At 38.1% G+C, this 17,594-nt stretch overlaps 2 protein-coding genes across 2 annotated transcripts; one reads left to right on the top strand and one right to left on the bottom strand.

Moving 5' to 3' along the window:
• Positions 1 to 1,841: 1,841 nt before the first annotated feature.
• Positions 1,842 to 4,787, top strand: LOC113682079 (histamine H2 receptor-like). Its single transcript, XM_027199227.2, has one exon. The coding sequence runs from the start codon at positions 2,728 to 2,730 to the stop codon at positions 3,835 to 3,837; it is 1,110 nt and encodes a 369-aa protein (XP_027055028.2). The 5' UTR covers positions 1,842 to 2,727; the 3' UTR covers positions 3,838 to 4,787.
• On the bottom strand, positions 4,784 to 16,340 carry LOC113682078 (uncharacterized). The gene is made up of 9 exons (XM_089209297.1): positions 16,148 to 16,340; positions 14,843 to 14,929; positions 10,388 to 10,474; positions 9,609 to 9,941; positions 8,987 to 9,143; positions 7,886 to 7,998; positions 6,724 to 6,873; positions 5,892 to 6,074; positions 4,784 to 4,916 (listed from the first exon to the last, which is right to left on the bottom strand). The coding sequence occupies exons 1-8, from the start codon at positions 16,200 to 16,202 to the stop codon at positions 5,896 to 5,898; spliced, it is 1,161 nt and encodes a 386-aa protein (XP_089065423.1). The 5' UTR covers positions 16,203 to 16,340; the 3' UTR covers positions 4,784 to 4,916; positions 5,892 to 5,895.
• Between the last annotated feature and the right edge of the window lie 1,254 nt (positions 16,341 to 17,594).

The following is a 17,594-nucleotide window of genomic DNA, read 5'->3' as shown; positions in this document are numbered from 1 at the left end:
TACTTCAGTATTCCATTTTATTCAGCGCATTCCGGGGAAAAAAATCATTCAGAGCTTGGCCAAAAGGCCTGGGAGAATCTATTTATTTCTATGGCAAGAATGGGTAGCAGTCCAGTTAATCAAGTTTGATTGGGTCTTTGCGATATGGAGTATTGTGATTAAATCCGTGGTGGTGCTGAGTAACGTTTACGTCGATGAAATAGCGTTAATCGCTTAAATAGGAACTTTTATGCTAGAAGCGACGTTAAAAGAAATGCGCATGTGCACTCGACAGTGAGGACAAAGCAGTCTCCTATTCCCACAATTTTCTGACGTCGACAAAGGTAAACAGCAGTTATTCCTCGACTGAAATTCATCTAGCTGAACTGTTCTTATGAGCTAATTTTTCACACGTTGCTTTGTTAGTAAGTCTTCCTTCTTCACTTTTTTTCCCATTTATTTATGTCATTATGAAAAAAAAATATTTTTTGTCACTCAGCAAACATGGCGTAGTTGATGTAATCATATATCGCCACCGTTTAAACTTTTTCTGAGAATACTACCCATTCCATTCCACCAAGACCTACTAAGAGAAAACACTTGTGAAGGACATTATTTTCTGTCGATTTTACTCAATTGTGCTATGGCTGCATGGCTGCTGAACAAATCATTTGATGGTATTTCAATAATTGCACGATTTTTTACCAACACAAATAGTAAATGAGGTGAAAGCAGCCGGCTAAAGATAACAGAATAGCCTGCGGTTTCGGTTGCTAAAATACTTGTTACTAACCGAGTTTGAAGTCCGTACTGTAAATTACAGACCGAGGTTTTTTTCCAATCAAATTTATAACCTAAGGGGGAAGCGCGAGCCTTTAATCCAAGCAGGAAAAACGAGGCTCCGCAACTTACAGCATATACCGAGAAAACTCGGTTAGTAATATATTTATTGCGTCTGTGAGTTAAAATAGAAGTTTCAATTCAAACAAAGTTTTGGAATTAGCGGGTCGCACTGTGAAATCTGGCCCGCCGAATTTACCAGGAAAACTGGGGGAAAGCAAACTACGGAAGCAATTTTTCACTTAGGCACACAGCCAAACAATGAGCTATTGTTTTTTCTGTTTCATACACCTTCAACCGAGGATCTCATAAATATTTTTTTAAAAGGTTTGTAGAAGGTTGTGCTGATTCATAGGAAAAAATGTAACATCAACTTTATCTTATTATTCCGGTCCGGTTAACCCACGACACAACACTGGATTTTTAAACCTGCGATATTTAATAAATGTTTTGGAGATAAGATTATCGGACCGGGTGTTTGCATGTGGTTCTTTGAGCTATATTTCGTAGGAATGAAACGCAGAGCTTTGAAATCGCAGAGTTTTAAGGTGCAAACTGTTTTTATCACTGTTCAAGCGAAAAATTACGAATTTACCATGTGGGGAAAGCAAATCTATCATTAGTCATCATCTTACATTAGCATACTGGCTGCAATTCATCAGAATATCTTGTCCAAATGGCGTTGTCGCCTTTATTTAATATCCTGACGGAGAAATCACTTCCTTCTAAAGGTAAACAACTCATTTACTATGGCGAGAAAGTGTCAATCTCATCAGTTTCCCCTTCGGCTTAATGGCGGCTCGCAGAATTTCTGTTTAAGGTGTTTAAATGCGTTATTTTTGCAAATTTCCTCCCTATTCGGTCAATACTAAAAGCACAGAATCTTGAAATTTTAACTATAGCGTGAATAACTGTCACTCTGAAAATGCGATAAGAATTGTATCACTCAATGCATCACTTTTAAGTCAATAGTTTCTCAGCCAAGTTTTAATTCAAGTAATTTTCGTGCGTAACTTGTCTCTGTAACAACTAAATTGTCAGGATTTCGCAAGCAAACACGAGCGAAAAGTGAAAAAACAGCCAGAATACGTTTGATTGCAAAATATGGAATGATAAATTATTAGGAAACGAAGTCGAGTTAAATCAATTTATTTAGGTAAGCTATAAGATCGTTCTTGTAATGAATATTTTTCTTTCACCGCAGAGAGAGGTGTTAAAAGCTAAAACTTGAAAGGAAGGATTTTAAGCCTTTTCATTCAACATGTAACTGACAGCAAAGCTTTCTAGTTATTTTTACTCAAATTCGTCATTCTTAAATTCTCGCGCAATGTACGTCTAATTACAAGAAATACTTATTACTTGGTATGGCTAAAGTACAAACAAAAAATTTTAAAAATAAACAATTTATGAAACCTATTATTCATAACACAAAGACGTATTTCATTACAGAAAGGAAAATATGTTCTTTTAAGCCAAAACTCGCAACGTGTCTGTCACTGGAGTTTTTTAATTCTTCGAAATCAGCTGCAGGATTGAAACTTTAATTTCAATTGATTGCGTCGAAACACATCCGCTCTTAACATTTGGACGTGGTTTTAGTCGGGGATTAGGTTTCAGATCAAATTCTGGCGCATTCAGCGAAATAGATTAGAGTCCACGACTTTACTGTTTATTAATAAGCATTTTTTTTTCTCTCGGAAAAAAAAGCTGGTAAATTTTTCCGAAGACAGCTTTAACAGCTTTGAGACTACAATGTCTAAAAGATGAACTTTAGGAAAAAGCTGTGAAAAACAATTTTGAAAATAAGTTCCTGAAAGACGAGGATAAACTGACGTATCAAACTAATTTTGCAAATGGGAAACTTCTCGGAGTAGAAAAAAAAAAAAAAAAAAGACTTGAGCATACATTATGTATTGGACCAACCGAGGATGGAATCTAAAGTTGGCTTTACTTTTCTTCACTACCGTTCAAGTTACAGCAAATAATTCGACGTCAGTATCATCTAATTCTCCTTTCGTAACAGCTTCGACCGTAGCTCTTGCTGTTGTTGTGGTTTTCGCCTTGTTGGGAAATACCCTCGTTTGCTTCGCATTCTATCACTCGACCAACCTCAGATGTGTTACAAACATATTCATTGTGTCATTAGCCATCACAGACATCCTTGTGGCTTCCGTTTCAATTCCGATCTGGCTTGTTATTCAGAACACGGATTGTATCAAAACAATGCAGGCCTGCGATCCGATTCTCATCTCGTTTTGGAGGTGCTTGGACATCCTGTTTTCCACCGCTTCGATCATGAACTTGTGCGCCATAAGCTGTGATAGGTACATAGCTATCACTTCACCTCTAAGGTACTCACAGATCCTCACCAAAACCCGCGCGATCATCGCCTTGATTGGCCTGTGGTCATATTCAGCAACCATTGCTGCTATCAACATACACGGCGGGATTTACTACCCTGTACTGGTGTTTGTGGTGTCTTTCCTTCTTCCTCTCTCCGTAATGGTATACTCCTACTCACGCATATTTCTTGCCGCCCTTCGCCAAGCGCGCCGAATCCAACCTCTCCGGCAAGCATTCTATTTCAAGCGGGAGATCAAGGCGGCAAAAACGCTGGCGATTGTCATGGGTGCGTTTATAGTCTGTTGGGCGCCGTTTTTCATCGTGAATATCTTGGTTACGTTTTTAAAGTTTTATGTCCCGTTGGTAGCGACTTTCGCAATCAAACTGCTTCATTATGGAAACTCCGCTTTAAATCCTGTCATTTACTCAAGCTCCAATCGAGATTTTCGACACAAAATTTTGCGAGTCCTCCCTTGCAAATGCGGGCAAATTCAAAGCAATCTAAGCGAAGCTGTGGTCCAATTCTGGAGCACGAGTTTCCGAAGTACGTTTGGTGCAAGTTCTACAATTCGAAACGAAAGTGCTATGGAAAGAAATAATAACATTGACGACGAAATCACTAGTCGAACGAAAACAAAAGTTGAAAACGGTTTTTGCGAAAGACCAACTCAATAGATCGACTGTGGAATAGATCGACTGTGGATTGAAAACAAACAAGCGGGCTTTCTAAGAGCTGTAGATACAGGGATGTGGTGTAGTCTATGAGGAGCATGTATGACACATTTATGTTAACTGCTTCATAACTCTGTTTTTAGGAAATTATCTGAAATAGCCCAATTTGTATTAAACACTGTTCGATATTCCTTCTAAACTGCTCTTTTATTTCGGTCTAGTCTGGCCTCATTATATCATCAGGTGATAACAAGATTATTGAAAGCCTCCGATTTGAGTTGTCATGGAAACATTTATGGAAGCTGATGACATTTTTGATAACTTGATATTGTTTTACATGACACGATATCTTTCTTTAATGATTTCCCGAATGACAATGTAAATGGTTTCTAACGCTTTGGAACGGTGTAATCAAGTCATGTCAAAATGAAAATTCGCGAGCGTTACAACGTAGAAACCCTAAAAATTGATTACTTCTGCGTTGTAGTAGAAGCTGTTCGCTTTACTGGCCAAGTATTAAAGACCATTTATCACTAGCTATTGTAAATAGTAGTGATATAGGTAATCCTAAGGAATAGTTAACAAGAAAGAATTAGATTTGCCTTTTTCGGAGATTAACATAAAGGAGAAAGAAAATGACCACAATCTTCCGTTACTAATAAAATTTTGTCAATTTAATTTAAAAAAAAAAATATTGATAACCAGGCCTGGGCAACAATCTGTGGGCATTTGTCGAGTAAGAATCCAGTCATTATTAGGGGGTAGGGGGTAGGGGGTAGGGGGTAGGGGGGGTCGGAGGACTTATGGAGGATCACATGGTTTTCAGGGGGAACGAGGCGGTCTGACGAAATATGATATATGATGGGTTGTAAGTGGAGGATTTGGACCTGTTTGTGTCTCTCTACTCAAGGGAGAAAGAGAGGTATAATAATAAAGAGTAAGCTGACAGTTAACTTTGCTTGTGTTTATTTCTTATACAGTGTTTTGATCAAAACTAGTTGTTATTCAAATTGTGGAAAACGTCTGCGACAGCTTCATTTAGCCAAAGATACGCTCCTTGTGAAGAAATCGGTGAAAATGACCTGATTGTAAAAAAAAAGGAAAATAACTGGTTAGTGTGTTTCAATGAAAGAAAATTAAGCATTTTGGAGACTAGTCATTAAATTTTTTTGGGGGGGAGGTCAAATGGTTTTCGTAGGGAACCGAAGAAAGATTAGACTTCGCAAGGAGAGTTAAGGGGGGGTAAAATAAACCATTGACTGCCCGTGAGGAGGGATCATTAAAATGTTACAAAGCCTTAAGGGGAGATCAGGAAAATTTGCTGTGAATCAACTAAAATTCTCTGAAACCCCCCCCCCCCTCCTTCCGCCTTGTAGGCGATAAATGATAACCGGTTTCTTAATGAGCTTAAGTTATTATAATCAGAGTGCTAACTTTATGGCGTCCTTTTCATCAATTATTAGTGTCTCAATGAGGTAAATTTAGTCGTTGGGCATAAAAATTGACAAATCTTGCCCACTAGTTGAAATAAAAGTCAACTTTAAAAATAACTTTGGTAACAACAATGGAAAGATATTAACCGTTGGCCTTAAATTGGCTAAAATTCTAACCGTTAACCGTAAAGGCAATAACCCCATTGAAACCCCTTATGATAGAAAGATCAAAGAGTGAGCAGCACTTAGGATGAACATGATAAAAAAGAGATCCTCTGACAGCGTTTAAGTGGTTTTTTTTATGTATTCTAGGTTATGGTACTATCGTAAATCGTTCCTTCTTCCTAAAAGGAGATTCAAAATCATCGCCTTTGTACCCGCCCTCACATGCGTCATCGTGGGAAGGGGCATAAGGGGTTGAAAACTGGAAACGGCAGTGGTAAGGATATCCCATATTGAACACCTGCAGCGTTGTTTCCTTCTTCTAAAATACAAAGAAGGATATCTAAATTTTCCTGAAACAGTCCAGATTATAAATTTTCTTGGATGAAGAACATGACTTAGATTAAACGTTCAAAGTTCTAAGTATCCCTCAGGCTCTTTCTGCCTCACTCATTGTCTCACCTTCTTACCACAGAACACTGTACACATAGTTTGTTCTTTGTTTTCCCACACCACTCCAGCAGGATGTGCTCGATCCATGCTTCGTGTAAGTTGTATCATCTTTATCCACCCAGCATTCGCCGTAAAACTGCACGGCAAAATACTTCTTCCCATCTTTCTTTGCGGCCTGGTAGCAGAGGTCGACTTTGATAAAGAAGAAGAAATTTCGTCATTCCTTATTTTCTTCGTGTGAGGTAGTTTCGTCATTAGCTTTTTTGATACGTTCTTCTTTAGCGACTTATACATTCTCCAATGCCCCAAGGGCTATCAAGAATTTTTTTTATAATTAGAGGGAAGCTAATCTCGAGCGGGTCGAAAGTATACTGAAACCAAACTAACTGCTAGCAAAGTTAGTTTGAATATACGAAGACTTGTGTGTTTGCAAAAGGTCTTCTTATTATATTGTGTTCTTAAGATGGACTCTTAACCCGCAGTGTTCCTCTTCCCATCCAAGGGAGGGGGGGGGGGTGTTAGTGAGCTCTAGAGAACCTAAAAGAATGTTGGGGAGGGGAGGGGAGGGGCAAGAGCAAAGCAGACTTTACTTCAAGGTTTTTTTAAAAAAATATATAAAGGTAATACCATGAATAAACCCGATTTTTTCATTTAAATTGCTTGTATTTCTTGCATTGTCCTGTGCTTGGCGGGGATTTTTGGCAAGTTTGTACTAACCCAGTACATTCTGATGCGTTGACTCCCAAATGTATCTGCTAGGGTTTTAACTGTGCGACACTATCTATCAACATTTAAATCTGTCAACTACTCCACGTGAACTGCACAATCATATTATACTTACCAGTTTTACCGATGTTAAACCAGTCAATCTGGGATCGCAGGTTCACAAGCAACTTTTCCATTGCTCGGTCACGTGTATTATCCTTCCAACATCCCAGGTCTGACCAAGGTGCAAACTTGTACACAAAATTTGCCCAGTGCATCCCAACGCCTTAACGAGATAAAATGAAAATGAAAAAAAATTATTCAGAGGTGATTCATCTGCGATATGGCTCTCCGTTTATTTCCTATAGGCTCTTCTTAGGAACCAGTCATTATTCATCCCCTGGAGGATGGGGGTCGGAGGAATTTAGGGCCGGGGAATTACACTGGTTTTCAGCGGGATCGGAGGTGGGAGTCAGTCGTCTCAAACAGAGTTTAAAAAGGGACTATAGAAACAAAATTGACTGCCGATGAAGAGAGATCATTAGAATACTACAGAGCCTCATTAAAGGACCGGTTACATTTTATTGTGACACAATCAAAACCCCCCATCCCCTACCCTCCCTGGCGATGACTAAATTTACTTCGAGCTGCTATTATGTAGGAAGGAAAGGAACGCATTTGGTGGTATATTGACAGAATGGCTCTTAATCCACAGTCTCAAGCTCAAGTCATTTTTTGAGGTCGAAAAATATGTTACCTTGAATTAAATTTTGGTAGTTAAAGCGCAAAAGGCCCTAGTATGACCCTACACGCCTCACTGGCTTGTGTCTGGTAATGAAAACTCTTTGAATGAGTGGAAAAGAGAACTTGTGTTGAACCATTGTGAACTTTGCTTTAAGACACGGCCTTAACACCTTGACATCTAAGAGTTACTAGCTGCTGATATACTTTCCCCCTTCAATTTCAACCCTGAATCATAGATCAAGGTTAGGAGAATAAAGTAAATGATCACCAACTAAAGAAGCTCTTGATTGTTAAACAAATTCTCCCTATCAGCACCTAAGGAAACGTATAGAGAACAGTATGGAGAATTTTCATTCTGGTGTTAGGGTATAAAGGGTTAAACGTGGCACTAACCACATGGATGAATCGTTCACTCTGTATTCCTCCATGAAGACATTTTTGACATAAAATTATTCCAGACTAAATGTTTCTTCTGCGGTAGGAGCTCTCAGGCGAGAAACCCCTCTAGGCCAAGTGGAAAAAGCCTTGACGTAGAAATATTTTTGAATACCTACCTTCGATACAGTTCTGTTTGCTCTGTAGTTGTCCAACCTCTCCATGCATATCGTATCGTGTCTCGGCTTCTTCATCACTCCAGCATTCTCCGTAAAATTGGATTCCAAAATATCTGAAGAAATAACCGAGCTGCAGCAGGCAAATTAAACTTTTACCGCCCTCCTCGCCTATAACTGCTACATATTTCCTTGTAAACTTGTTATCAGCTTCGATGATTTTTTATTTGATTAAGATAACAACTTCTACTTGATAGGTTTGAAAATTCTCTTTACTTATTTGTTGGGTAATGTATTGGTATCATAGGGAGACGTTACATGTTAATCACTTGTGGGAGTTAAAAGGTTAACTGAGGATGATGAACTACGGTAAGAGAGGGCCCCGGCTTAAGCGGAAAGCTGGCGCGACTGCAAGAATACAATGGACATCGCAACTTTCCATTTCAGTACGAGGTGGGAAAAAAGAATCCCGTGGTAAGTTTGATTCTCACTTAGGATGATTAGTAACTCTCTCGGTGGTTCATTCTGAGGAGTTACGATTCTCGCTGTCGTTTTCAAAAAGTACTCCTCTCAAACAAACAAAAAAAATCTTGATGCAAGTTTAACTCAAACTAAAACAGGAGTGACAAAGATGTATTCAAATGGATATCGCGTTGAAGATCAACTCTTGTTAGTAAACTTTTATGTTATTAAAGTTGTTGTGACTCAGCGAACGTTCTCCCTTTAAAATGCTTTATATTTCTCCCATTGATCAGTTAAGGCGATATGGTGTGACATCAAAATGGAAACCTTTGACTTATGATATCACTCTAGGAACCAACCAACCAACCAACCAACCATAGGATGGCCGGAATCTTAAATCCACGAAGCTGATTGGCTAATCACGCGTTCAAAAGCGGTCAAGCTTTTTAAACAAATGAACCACGGTCCGGAATTTTTTCCGCGTCATTGTGGCAAGGCGGATCCGCTCATTCGGACCTCCCGCTCGGAAAATAACAAAAATGAATTGATTGATTATTCCAGTAAACTGTTTTTCTAGTTTATGCATTGATATTGTAAGGAGAAGTTAACATTGATCACTTCTCAGAATTGAAGAATTAATACCGGAATCCTCGTTGCCAGGCTTTTTCGGCACACTTGGTAACCATGTTTCTTATGTTATACCAATCGATTTCCTTTCGTAGATAGGCGTACAGAGTTCGAAGGGCTCGATTGGTTTTACTGTCTTTATAACAGCCAACCTCAATCAAACGCGGAAGACCTGAAAAGTGAGTACAAATGAATCATTAATAAGATTTTAAGGATACTACGTTAGTCTAGTAATAAACAAAGGAGACACTTTGCGTAGTCTGTTCGTCCAGCCCCGAGAAGGACTGTTGCGGTAGTAGCAACTGAAGTTTTTACAACCTGAGCGGGTAATCAGAGTCAGAACGAGGGTAAGAGCATAGTCTTTGATATGTAAGTGCTTAGTCATTGTCATGTAAATAAATCTTATTTAAACATTTAAGACTTCGTTCCTAGCCTCATTTTGAGGATCCTTAAAATTCCCAATTGGCTATTGACTGAGCGGGGGAAATGAACTGCTGACTGCATTCAGTATTCACCCATGAAAATTGGAAATAAGTCTTAAATTAATACAAGATTTTCATACGCGAGTGGTTGTTACTTGAAAAGATCTCCTCAGCTTACTTTATGGACGCGTTGCTTACCTACATTTCGTTCTCACCTTTTTGCAAACACTTTACACCTGCGTCGTTACCATGGGTACACCTGCCAACATTTCCCCACCCAGAGTGAGGGCAGCTTAGCAGAGAACTCTCTCCTCCTGAGCACTGCACATTGCTAAGCCATACGGGACCTTGACCCTGACCATATTTGGCTTTCTTTGTCTCTTGGATCGCTTTGACCAGTCCCAGTTCATTGCATACAACGAAGGCGTCTTTGATGTCCCAGGCTTTGTCGCACACCGTACCCCATTGGTTGTCATGGTAAACTTCCACTCGTCCTGTGCCATTTTCTTTGGGAAGGTTGTCGGGAAAGTTTAAGCGGATGGTATTGCCTGTAAACGCAAAATCGTTTATCTGTGAAATTATGAAAGTATCCTTGCAGTCATTTAAGCGATTAAATTACTAAAGGAGAAAAAAAAGTTCTTCAACTAGGGACTTTTGCATTAAGACTGTTTAATTACGAGCTTGTTCTCAATATGGTTAAAAACTCACAGCAGAGAAAGGAGATATAAAATAATAGAGATACTATCCAGGGTGGTTTTTGAACCTTTTTCGTCGGAGTAATTACTGAGTCCATTCATGCACTTTTTCTATGAATGTTTGTGTTCAAGAGAAAATAGTGGAGCTATTATTATCTCCTGATGTGTCATGGAGTGGCACATAACGTCTCGAGGGAGGGGGGGGTTGGTTTAAGGTGGTGTGAGTTACCCTGCTTAGGGAAGAAGTAAGGTAGGAGAGGAGTTGAGATGGAAAAAGGAGAACATTTCATCATACGTACTTTTCTCGTTCGTGATAGCCCTCTTGGACCGTACAACCGCTGACCTGACTAACCCGTCATTTTGTGCTTCTTTCCCCAGCAGAGGATCTGTGAACAAGTAAAAATTTCTGATAGAGTTCACTTTGTTTTGAATATCAATATCGATAAGAGTAATCGCAGTTTTCAGAGGGCATTCGAAATTCTTGTTAATTTTAAATGAAATATAGAGGTATGAGTGTAGCAGATGCCTGATTAAGAACATGAGTGATAAGTTGATGATGATGATAAGCTGATACTGATTACATCCCAAAATAGCCGCCGCATCACTATCAAATAGCTCACGTTGGAGAGTCTGCTCTAATGAAAAGCTTGTGCTCCAAATCCGCGATGGCTGTATGTCCACTTTCGCGCTTAGTCTCAGCTGATATTTAGCTAAATGTTTCTCATGTCCGCTGATGCCAGGCTACAGGTCTCATGGAAGCGAATAACTTGTATGATTTTCATTGATGATATAAGAATCATGAATATTGTTATTATTATTGTTGCCGTCTGCCATAACTGAGCAAAAGGGCCAAGAAAAGCAAATAACTCACACGAATAGTGTCTGATCTTCAAATGCTCCTTATTCAGGTTTTTTTAAAATATTTTTTTCTGTAGTTTCTTCTAAAGAAAACACGAAAATGTGTTAATTAGCAATTTCACAGACGATCGCTTTTGGCATGAAGGGCAGTTCCTTCGTTGAAAAAAACCACTGCAATAAACAATTCGCTTTAATTACTTTTTTTCCCTCCAGCTGGAGGATATTTTCCCGACGTGTAAAGACTGTTGAAATCGGCATGCCTGCCGCTATCGGCAAACCAAAGCCGGCGGCTCCTTTCGACGGAAGTCACGTGACTCTCGTTGTGCTTCATTGCGTCACACTTTCCAAAAGTTAAGCACCTATTAACGCTTCGATGGTAGATAATATTATAATGTAACTACTGATATATGAACATAAAGTGGCGAGTTGCCGGTGAAGGAGACTTTCAAGAGAGATAATCCGTCAGGGAATTACAGCGTCCGTCGTCGAGGAAATAATTTTCCCTATACAGAATGGCGGACAGTGATCCGGAGAGATACGAGTCGACCATCCAAACTACACTCCTTGCCACGCTTCTCTTCGTCCTCGTATTTGGTAACTCTGTTATCTGTATGCTTGTTTGGAAGTACAAAAACTTACGCACCTACGCTAATTTTCTCGTCGTCGAGATGGCGCTGGTCGATTTTTTCAACGGTGTCATTAACATTCCGATGTTTATTTGTTACCAGGTATATCCTTCTCCCTTTCTGACGGGTCGGACTCTGGCGATAGTTTGTCTGTTTTTACGAAGAGGTTTTCTACTTCAAAATGCGCTCTCAGTTTCTACTATATTTCTTGATCGTTATTTCGTTCTCGCGTACGGTCTGAGGTACACTTCATGGAAAAGCAGAAAAAAGCTTTTTATGATAATAGCTTTAAAATGGATGACAGGTATAGTAATAGTTGGGGGAATCATTCTGTTTCATACAGATTTTGAAGACATAGGTGACGCCCCAATTGCCAAGTACATTTCACAATACGAAGACAGGGGGATTTTGCCATTTCCAAGAATAATTTTACCAATGTTTCTGATTTTTTTTTGTACTGTTTTATATCTGAGTTCGAGAGAAATTAAGAAAAATATTAACTTTAAGAAGGGCTTGAAAGGGTACGAAACAAAACGTTTTCAAGATCTGAAAGCGCTGAAAACAGTTCAGTATATTATCCTTTGCTACGCAGTTTGTTTTTTACCCGATATAACACGAAGTGTTTTACTGCTGACAACTTTTCAAGCGGTTGAGCATTGGCTTGTGTTTAGTGCGTTTTTCTTCCTGGTCCTAACAAGTGCAGTTAACGTTGTTATCTATTACATTCGGACGGAACGATTCCGCCGTGCTTTCATGCTATTTGTCACCAACCCTGTGAAGAAAAACGAGGTTTTTGAGCTGAAAACGTATGAAAGGGTTATTCCAAAGATTGTTCAAGAAGCGAAGATGATAGAAGAGCTAGAGATTCCAACGGATAGGTCAGCAGAAACTCCCGGCGCTCAGAACAAGGAGGATTGTCCCACGACAACAGACTCTAAATCCAGAGAAACCGAAGAGTTTAGTATATTTGACGAAGATCTTCAGTGTTGGGACACTAAACTGTGATATTGCAAGAAAAAACTCTCTTTGCGAACTTAAATGGAACTGGTGGACATTTTAAGACGAAACAAAAGCCCCTTTAACTTAAGCGGAAAATAACAATTAACATGCCCCTTTTTAAAATATTATCGAGGGAAAGAAGAAAGAAAAAGAAGTTGAACAGTAAAAATGAGTTATTCACCCACTTTGAAATCATAGAAAAACGTTTTGCAAATTAAAGCGAGGGGTGCTTTTAAAAAACTCTAACAGCAGACCACTACCTATTCATATTATAAGATGTTTTATTTTCATTTCATTATACAATATCTGATGTTTGAGAAAAATACAATACCGAAAGTTTCACGAGAAATTCGAAGTTAAGAATCACTAATTAGTCAAATAATATATTGTTATTACAATTTCGTTAGGTTATCAGTCAATTTTGATTTATGTACATACGACATACGAGTAAAAAAAGCCGAGTGTATACTGGACATGGAAGCCTGCTCATTTTTAAATGAAAACAACAGTCTTGAAACTACGATGTTAGTAGTCTCTCCTTTATTCCGATGGATGAAGATTTCAAAAAGAATTAAGCTTGTTTTTTTCTTCTTTAAAAACGTTTAGGTCCTGAAGGAAAGATGATGAACACGAAGTGCAAAAACCTGTATGTTTCCAAAGGCGTTTCACAGTTTTTTTTTGGCCATTTTTGTATCATCTGTTGCCATTGTTTAGTAAACACCGTTTAACGTGGTGGAATACTCTGAGTATTTCATTTACTTACACTTAGGATCAAGAAATTCAAAATTTTGTGACCATATCTGAAGAAAATCCTCTATGTCACTATTGCTCACGGAATACAAACAGTTACACAGATTCAGGAAACGAAAGGGAAATACTGGAAGGATAAAAAATGAAAAGATAGAGATCAAATGGCAATCCGACACGAGCCTGCAGTGACATATGGCTTCTGTTTTGGCAAAAATATCTGTCATTGTTGTTTTTAGTTAGCAACAGATCGGATGGATTATTAGGAGGAATAATTATTATTGTTTATCGCGGGGGGGGAGGGGAGTGTCACAGTACTTTGAGGGAGACCGGAGGGTGAATCAGTCTTCGCTAACAGAGTATGAAAGGGGACTATAAAACATTTGAAGGCAGTGAGAGGAGATCATTAGAATACTACAAAGCCTTAGGGGGTCAGAAGACATTAACTGTGACTCCCCCGACGACAGATAAAGAACGGTCCATAAGTATTCGAATATCTTTAATAACTATTTTCCAATGTGCATACAAAGCCTCTATTTTCGCAAAAGATCAATAATGCTACGGACTGAATTAATTTTTATTTCGAGGTGGTTTGTTTTCTCATGAGTTAAAAGCAAACGGACCGCCACCTCTTTGAAAGACCGTGAATTTACTGTTTCACTGAGCATCATGGAGCTGACTGTGGCAGCACGTGGCCGCTAAAGCCAGACTGTAGAGCGATGCGTGGCAAAGGAACGAAACGACAAAGAATGTATTGAGATGAAATGAAATCATGATGAAATGCAGTGGAGTGTGATAAAATGCAGTAAAATGGAGTAGAGTAAGTAAAGATAAACTAAAGTCGTAATTATATTGAAATAAGAGATGGATATTGGCTGAGTTATCTGGACTGAATATCAACACTAATTGGAAATGAATGATGATGTCACAACATTATTTTAGTGATATTCACTGAGGTGTTTGCGTTTGTCTTTGGTCCCCGCCCTTCCACTGAGTTTTTTCTTCAGGTTCTTTGGTGTTTATTCCTCCACAAAAGACCAACACTCCAAATTTTAAGTCGTCCTTGGACAGTGATAGATGAGTCAGCTCTAAGAGGTACCACCGCTAAAACCTTATTTATTCAACCATTTCCTAATCTGATTTTTGGTATTGCGTGCTTTGAAACATCGAAGCTATGGATGAGAAGGTTTGGGAAGGGAGATAAGGAAAGGAAGGCTGCGGATAGATTCAGCTTAAGCGTATGACGCGAGGGTCAATATGCATCGTGGTATAGGGTTATTGACCGCACGTCGAGGTTACCAAGTTCTTCCTGAAGGGTACGCAAACGGTGGCGTGTGAAACGCCAGAAAGTAAGTGTCACCTTTTCTCGTCATTTTTAGCTTGGGGAAGAGATGAACTTAAATCTAGGCCTTAAAAGTTTTGATTTGGCCAAAGTTACTGAAAGATAATACTACAATTGAAGGAGCCACACTCTGATTTGAACATCATATCTTTGATCATATAAAATCTGTTACTTTGCCTCACCGTAAGGTAGCTTAAGCAGTGCCTCCTGGCGGTCGATCTCTAGCTGTTTCAACGAGTTGAAGAAAACCTCTTGACCGGCTATGTAGTCTGAAAGAATAGCGCAATAATGTTAGATACATACAATTGTTAAGCCTGTCAGTTTTAACCCTTGCATTTCGCGATCTCATCGATATATAAAATCCCAATAAGAAAAGGCACTTTGGACTGACCTATTGCATAAAGCAACAAGAAATGTTTAAAATAAAAAGAGATGTTAAAAAATTCTGAAGATAATTTTTTTATTCAAAAGGTTGAAAAGATGTTAGTTGAAAATTTATAGACGCGGGCTCTCTGTAAGAATGGCACTACAAAATTCACAAGAGCAGGGAAAACAAGTCTGGAACACCAAATGCAAAATCAGTGTCAGTGGTCAGTTAAACTGAGCCCTTGCAACACTATTCAGTAATACTTTAACACAAAATCCCACACATCACTGATTATTTAATAAGATGAATTTTATGTCATTATTTTTATTTTAATGTTTGAGTTTGTTTCGAGGTTCGCATCAACAGGGTCAGTAACTACTGACACAAATTGTGATGATATTTATCGCTGATTCTTTTAATTTTGCGACTTCGATTTGAACGAGACCATGCAATGAGCCCCTTCAATTTTTATTTACTATGGATTACACCTGGAGTAAATTCAAATATACCCATCAGAAACACATAAAAAATTCACTGGTGATAAAAAGATAACTTTTGCGTTTTCGCGCTATATATCGAAGTAATACTTATTGTGTTAATTACAGGCGTGCATTAGAATCTTTTTTTCGTTTTTGATTCCACGTTAATCTTTGTGCTTTGGTGAAACAGTCTTGATAAAAGTGAAAACATGGATGTGAAGTTAACCCAACCGAAATATACGTCTAATAGATGATTTGGTTTTATCAACTGAGTTGATAATGTAAATTGCCCACTGTCGGCTGAGTGAAAGACAAAGGGTTTACGCTCGCAAGATAAACCTTAGAAGCTCTTTTTAGTGGCCAATTTACATTATCAACTTAGTTGATGAAACCGAATTATCTTGTGATACTCCCGCAGCGACGCAGCACCACAGTTTCTTTAGCATGGATCAGCAGTCATGTGCGAATAGCGTACACGAACGAGACAAGAACAAAATTTAATCTGAGTTAATAAAGAGATTAGATTGAAGGTTTAGCAGGAATTCGCAACTGAACCTTCTTTTACAACCTTTTAGCCTATACTATCAAACTACGAATAAAAAAAGTTTTTTGATAGATAGAACAAGATTGTTGGTCCTTACCTGAAATTCCTTCATGAAACAGCATAAAAAAAATTGAGATTGAAAGGAGTTTCATAGTTTTGTATATGTGCACCCAAGAAATTTTCCAAAACACAGTACAAAATGTAATGTTTCGCCGAGACCGCTATTCCTAAACTGAACAAACAAATGCGCGTAGTGTCTTTGACGATGATTGATTGATCAGAATTTGCTTAATTTTTTTCCTCATTGTATTAAGTTTTTCATATTTTCTTATGTTAGCAATTGCCCGACAGAAATTCACCATGTCAAACATAGATCAAATTAAGTAAACAATTCTCTCTGATTCCGGAGATAATAGAAGGCAATTTTTAGTTCGCGCAAAAGTTAAATTGTATTTGTGTTTACATCTTTCAAGGCCAGAAGCAAAGAGCACTCACGTCTTCCGCGTTTAAATTTTAAGATCGCTTATAAATTCTGGTTTTATTTGATTTTTTTATTCCTCATTCTTCATAATATCGTTATTAACCATTTCTGGAACGTTTTATCTCATAAAAAATGAATGAAAGTGCAAAATGAAAGCCAGCTTAGGACAAAAAAAACCTAATAAGCTATTTAACGAATTGTAAGAAGAAGGTGACAAATATTCAAGCAAATAAACAATTTCCTTATTGACTCTAAATGTTAGTTTTTAAAGCCCTTAACAAAAAAGCTTTGATTTTCTCCACAGCATGAATTGTTCTTTTTTAATAATCGGGGGTATTGTTGTTGTCTGTGGATAAACATTTTGCTATAGATGAAGGAAACTAAAAGTCGAGGATTCAAGCGTTTTAATGACTTCTCCTAACAAGCAGATTATGCAGGGGATGCTACCACTAAAATAACCTTAAGCTTGTTTGTGCTCGGGAGAAATATTGACAACAGTTTTTTTTTAAGTCCGAGATTTTTATTTCATATTTTACCAAAAATCCTTTTAACAAAGCAAGTTCAGTAAAATGGTGACCAAACTAAACGGACCAAAAGTATTGATCAATAAAAGCACTGTGTTTCCTCCAGATTTATCACTTTTTCAAAAGTACTTTTTTCAATTTTTGTCTTTGTTCGGTCTTCCTTGTTTGACATTTCTTAGAAAATCATTGGAGCTTTGTAAACTATATAAATTAGAAACGGAAATCGGAAAAGGGTACTGTAAGACTTCAAGTTTGTTTTAAGAGCTTCAAATTCAGACTTTTCATGTATCGACTGTACATATTTGACATCTAGAGGCTCAAGTTTTAAAGATCGATTCCAGTCGTATTTCTAAGCAACTCTCAGTCTAAGCTATATATAATTAAACCCATGAGGATGGAAACAAGACTATTTCAAATAAACTGCAACGCTTTCTTCCTTCTTTCACAGTAAAAATTCAACTTCATTCAGTAATGATATAAACGAGCCGATTTTTAATGAAAAACAAACACAACATTTCTGTGCCACTCAATTCTAAATA

This window comes from Pocillopora damicornis, chromosome 6, assembly GCF_964200805.1.
Source record: "Pocillopora damicornis chromosome 6, jaPocDami1.2, whole genome shotgun sequence".
NCBI classification, from domain to species: domain Eukaryota; kingdom Metazoa; phylum Cnidaria; class Anthozoa; order Scleractinia; family Pocilloporidae; genus Pocillopora; species Pocillopora damicornis.
This window is presented reverse-complemented; position numbering and strand designations above follow the sequence as displayed.

Coding starts and splice junctions, on each gene's coding strand:
- LOC113682078 (XM_089209297.1), bottom strand. CDS start 16,202: ATGAAACTCCTTTCAATCTCAATTTTTTTTATGCTGTTTCATGAAGGA. Junction 14,930..16,147: donor GTTTCATGAAGGAATTTCAG/GTAAGGACCAAC, acceptor CTATTCTTTCAG/ACTACATAGCCGGTCAAGAG. Junction 7,999..8,986: donor GCCTGGCAACGAGGATTCCG/GTATTAATTCTT, acceptor TTATTTCTTCAG/ATATTTTGGAATCCAATTTT.
- LOC113682079 (XM_027199227.2), top strand. CDS start 2,728: ATGTATTGGACCAACCGAGGATGGAATCTAAAGTTGGCTTTACTTTTC.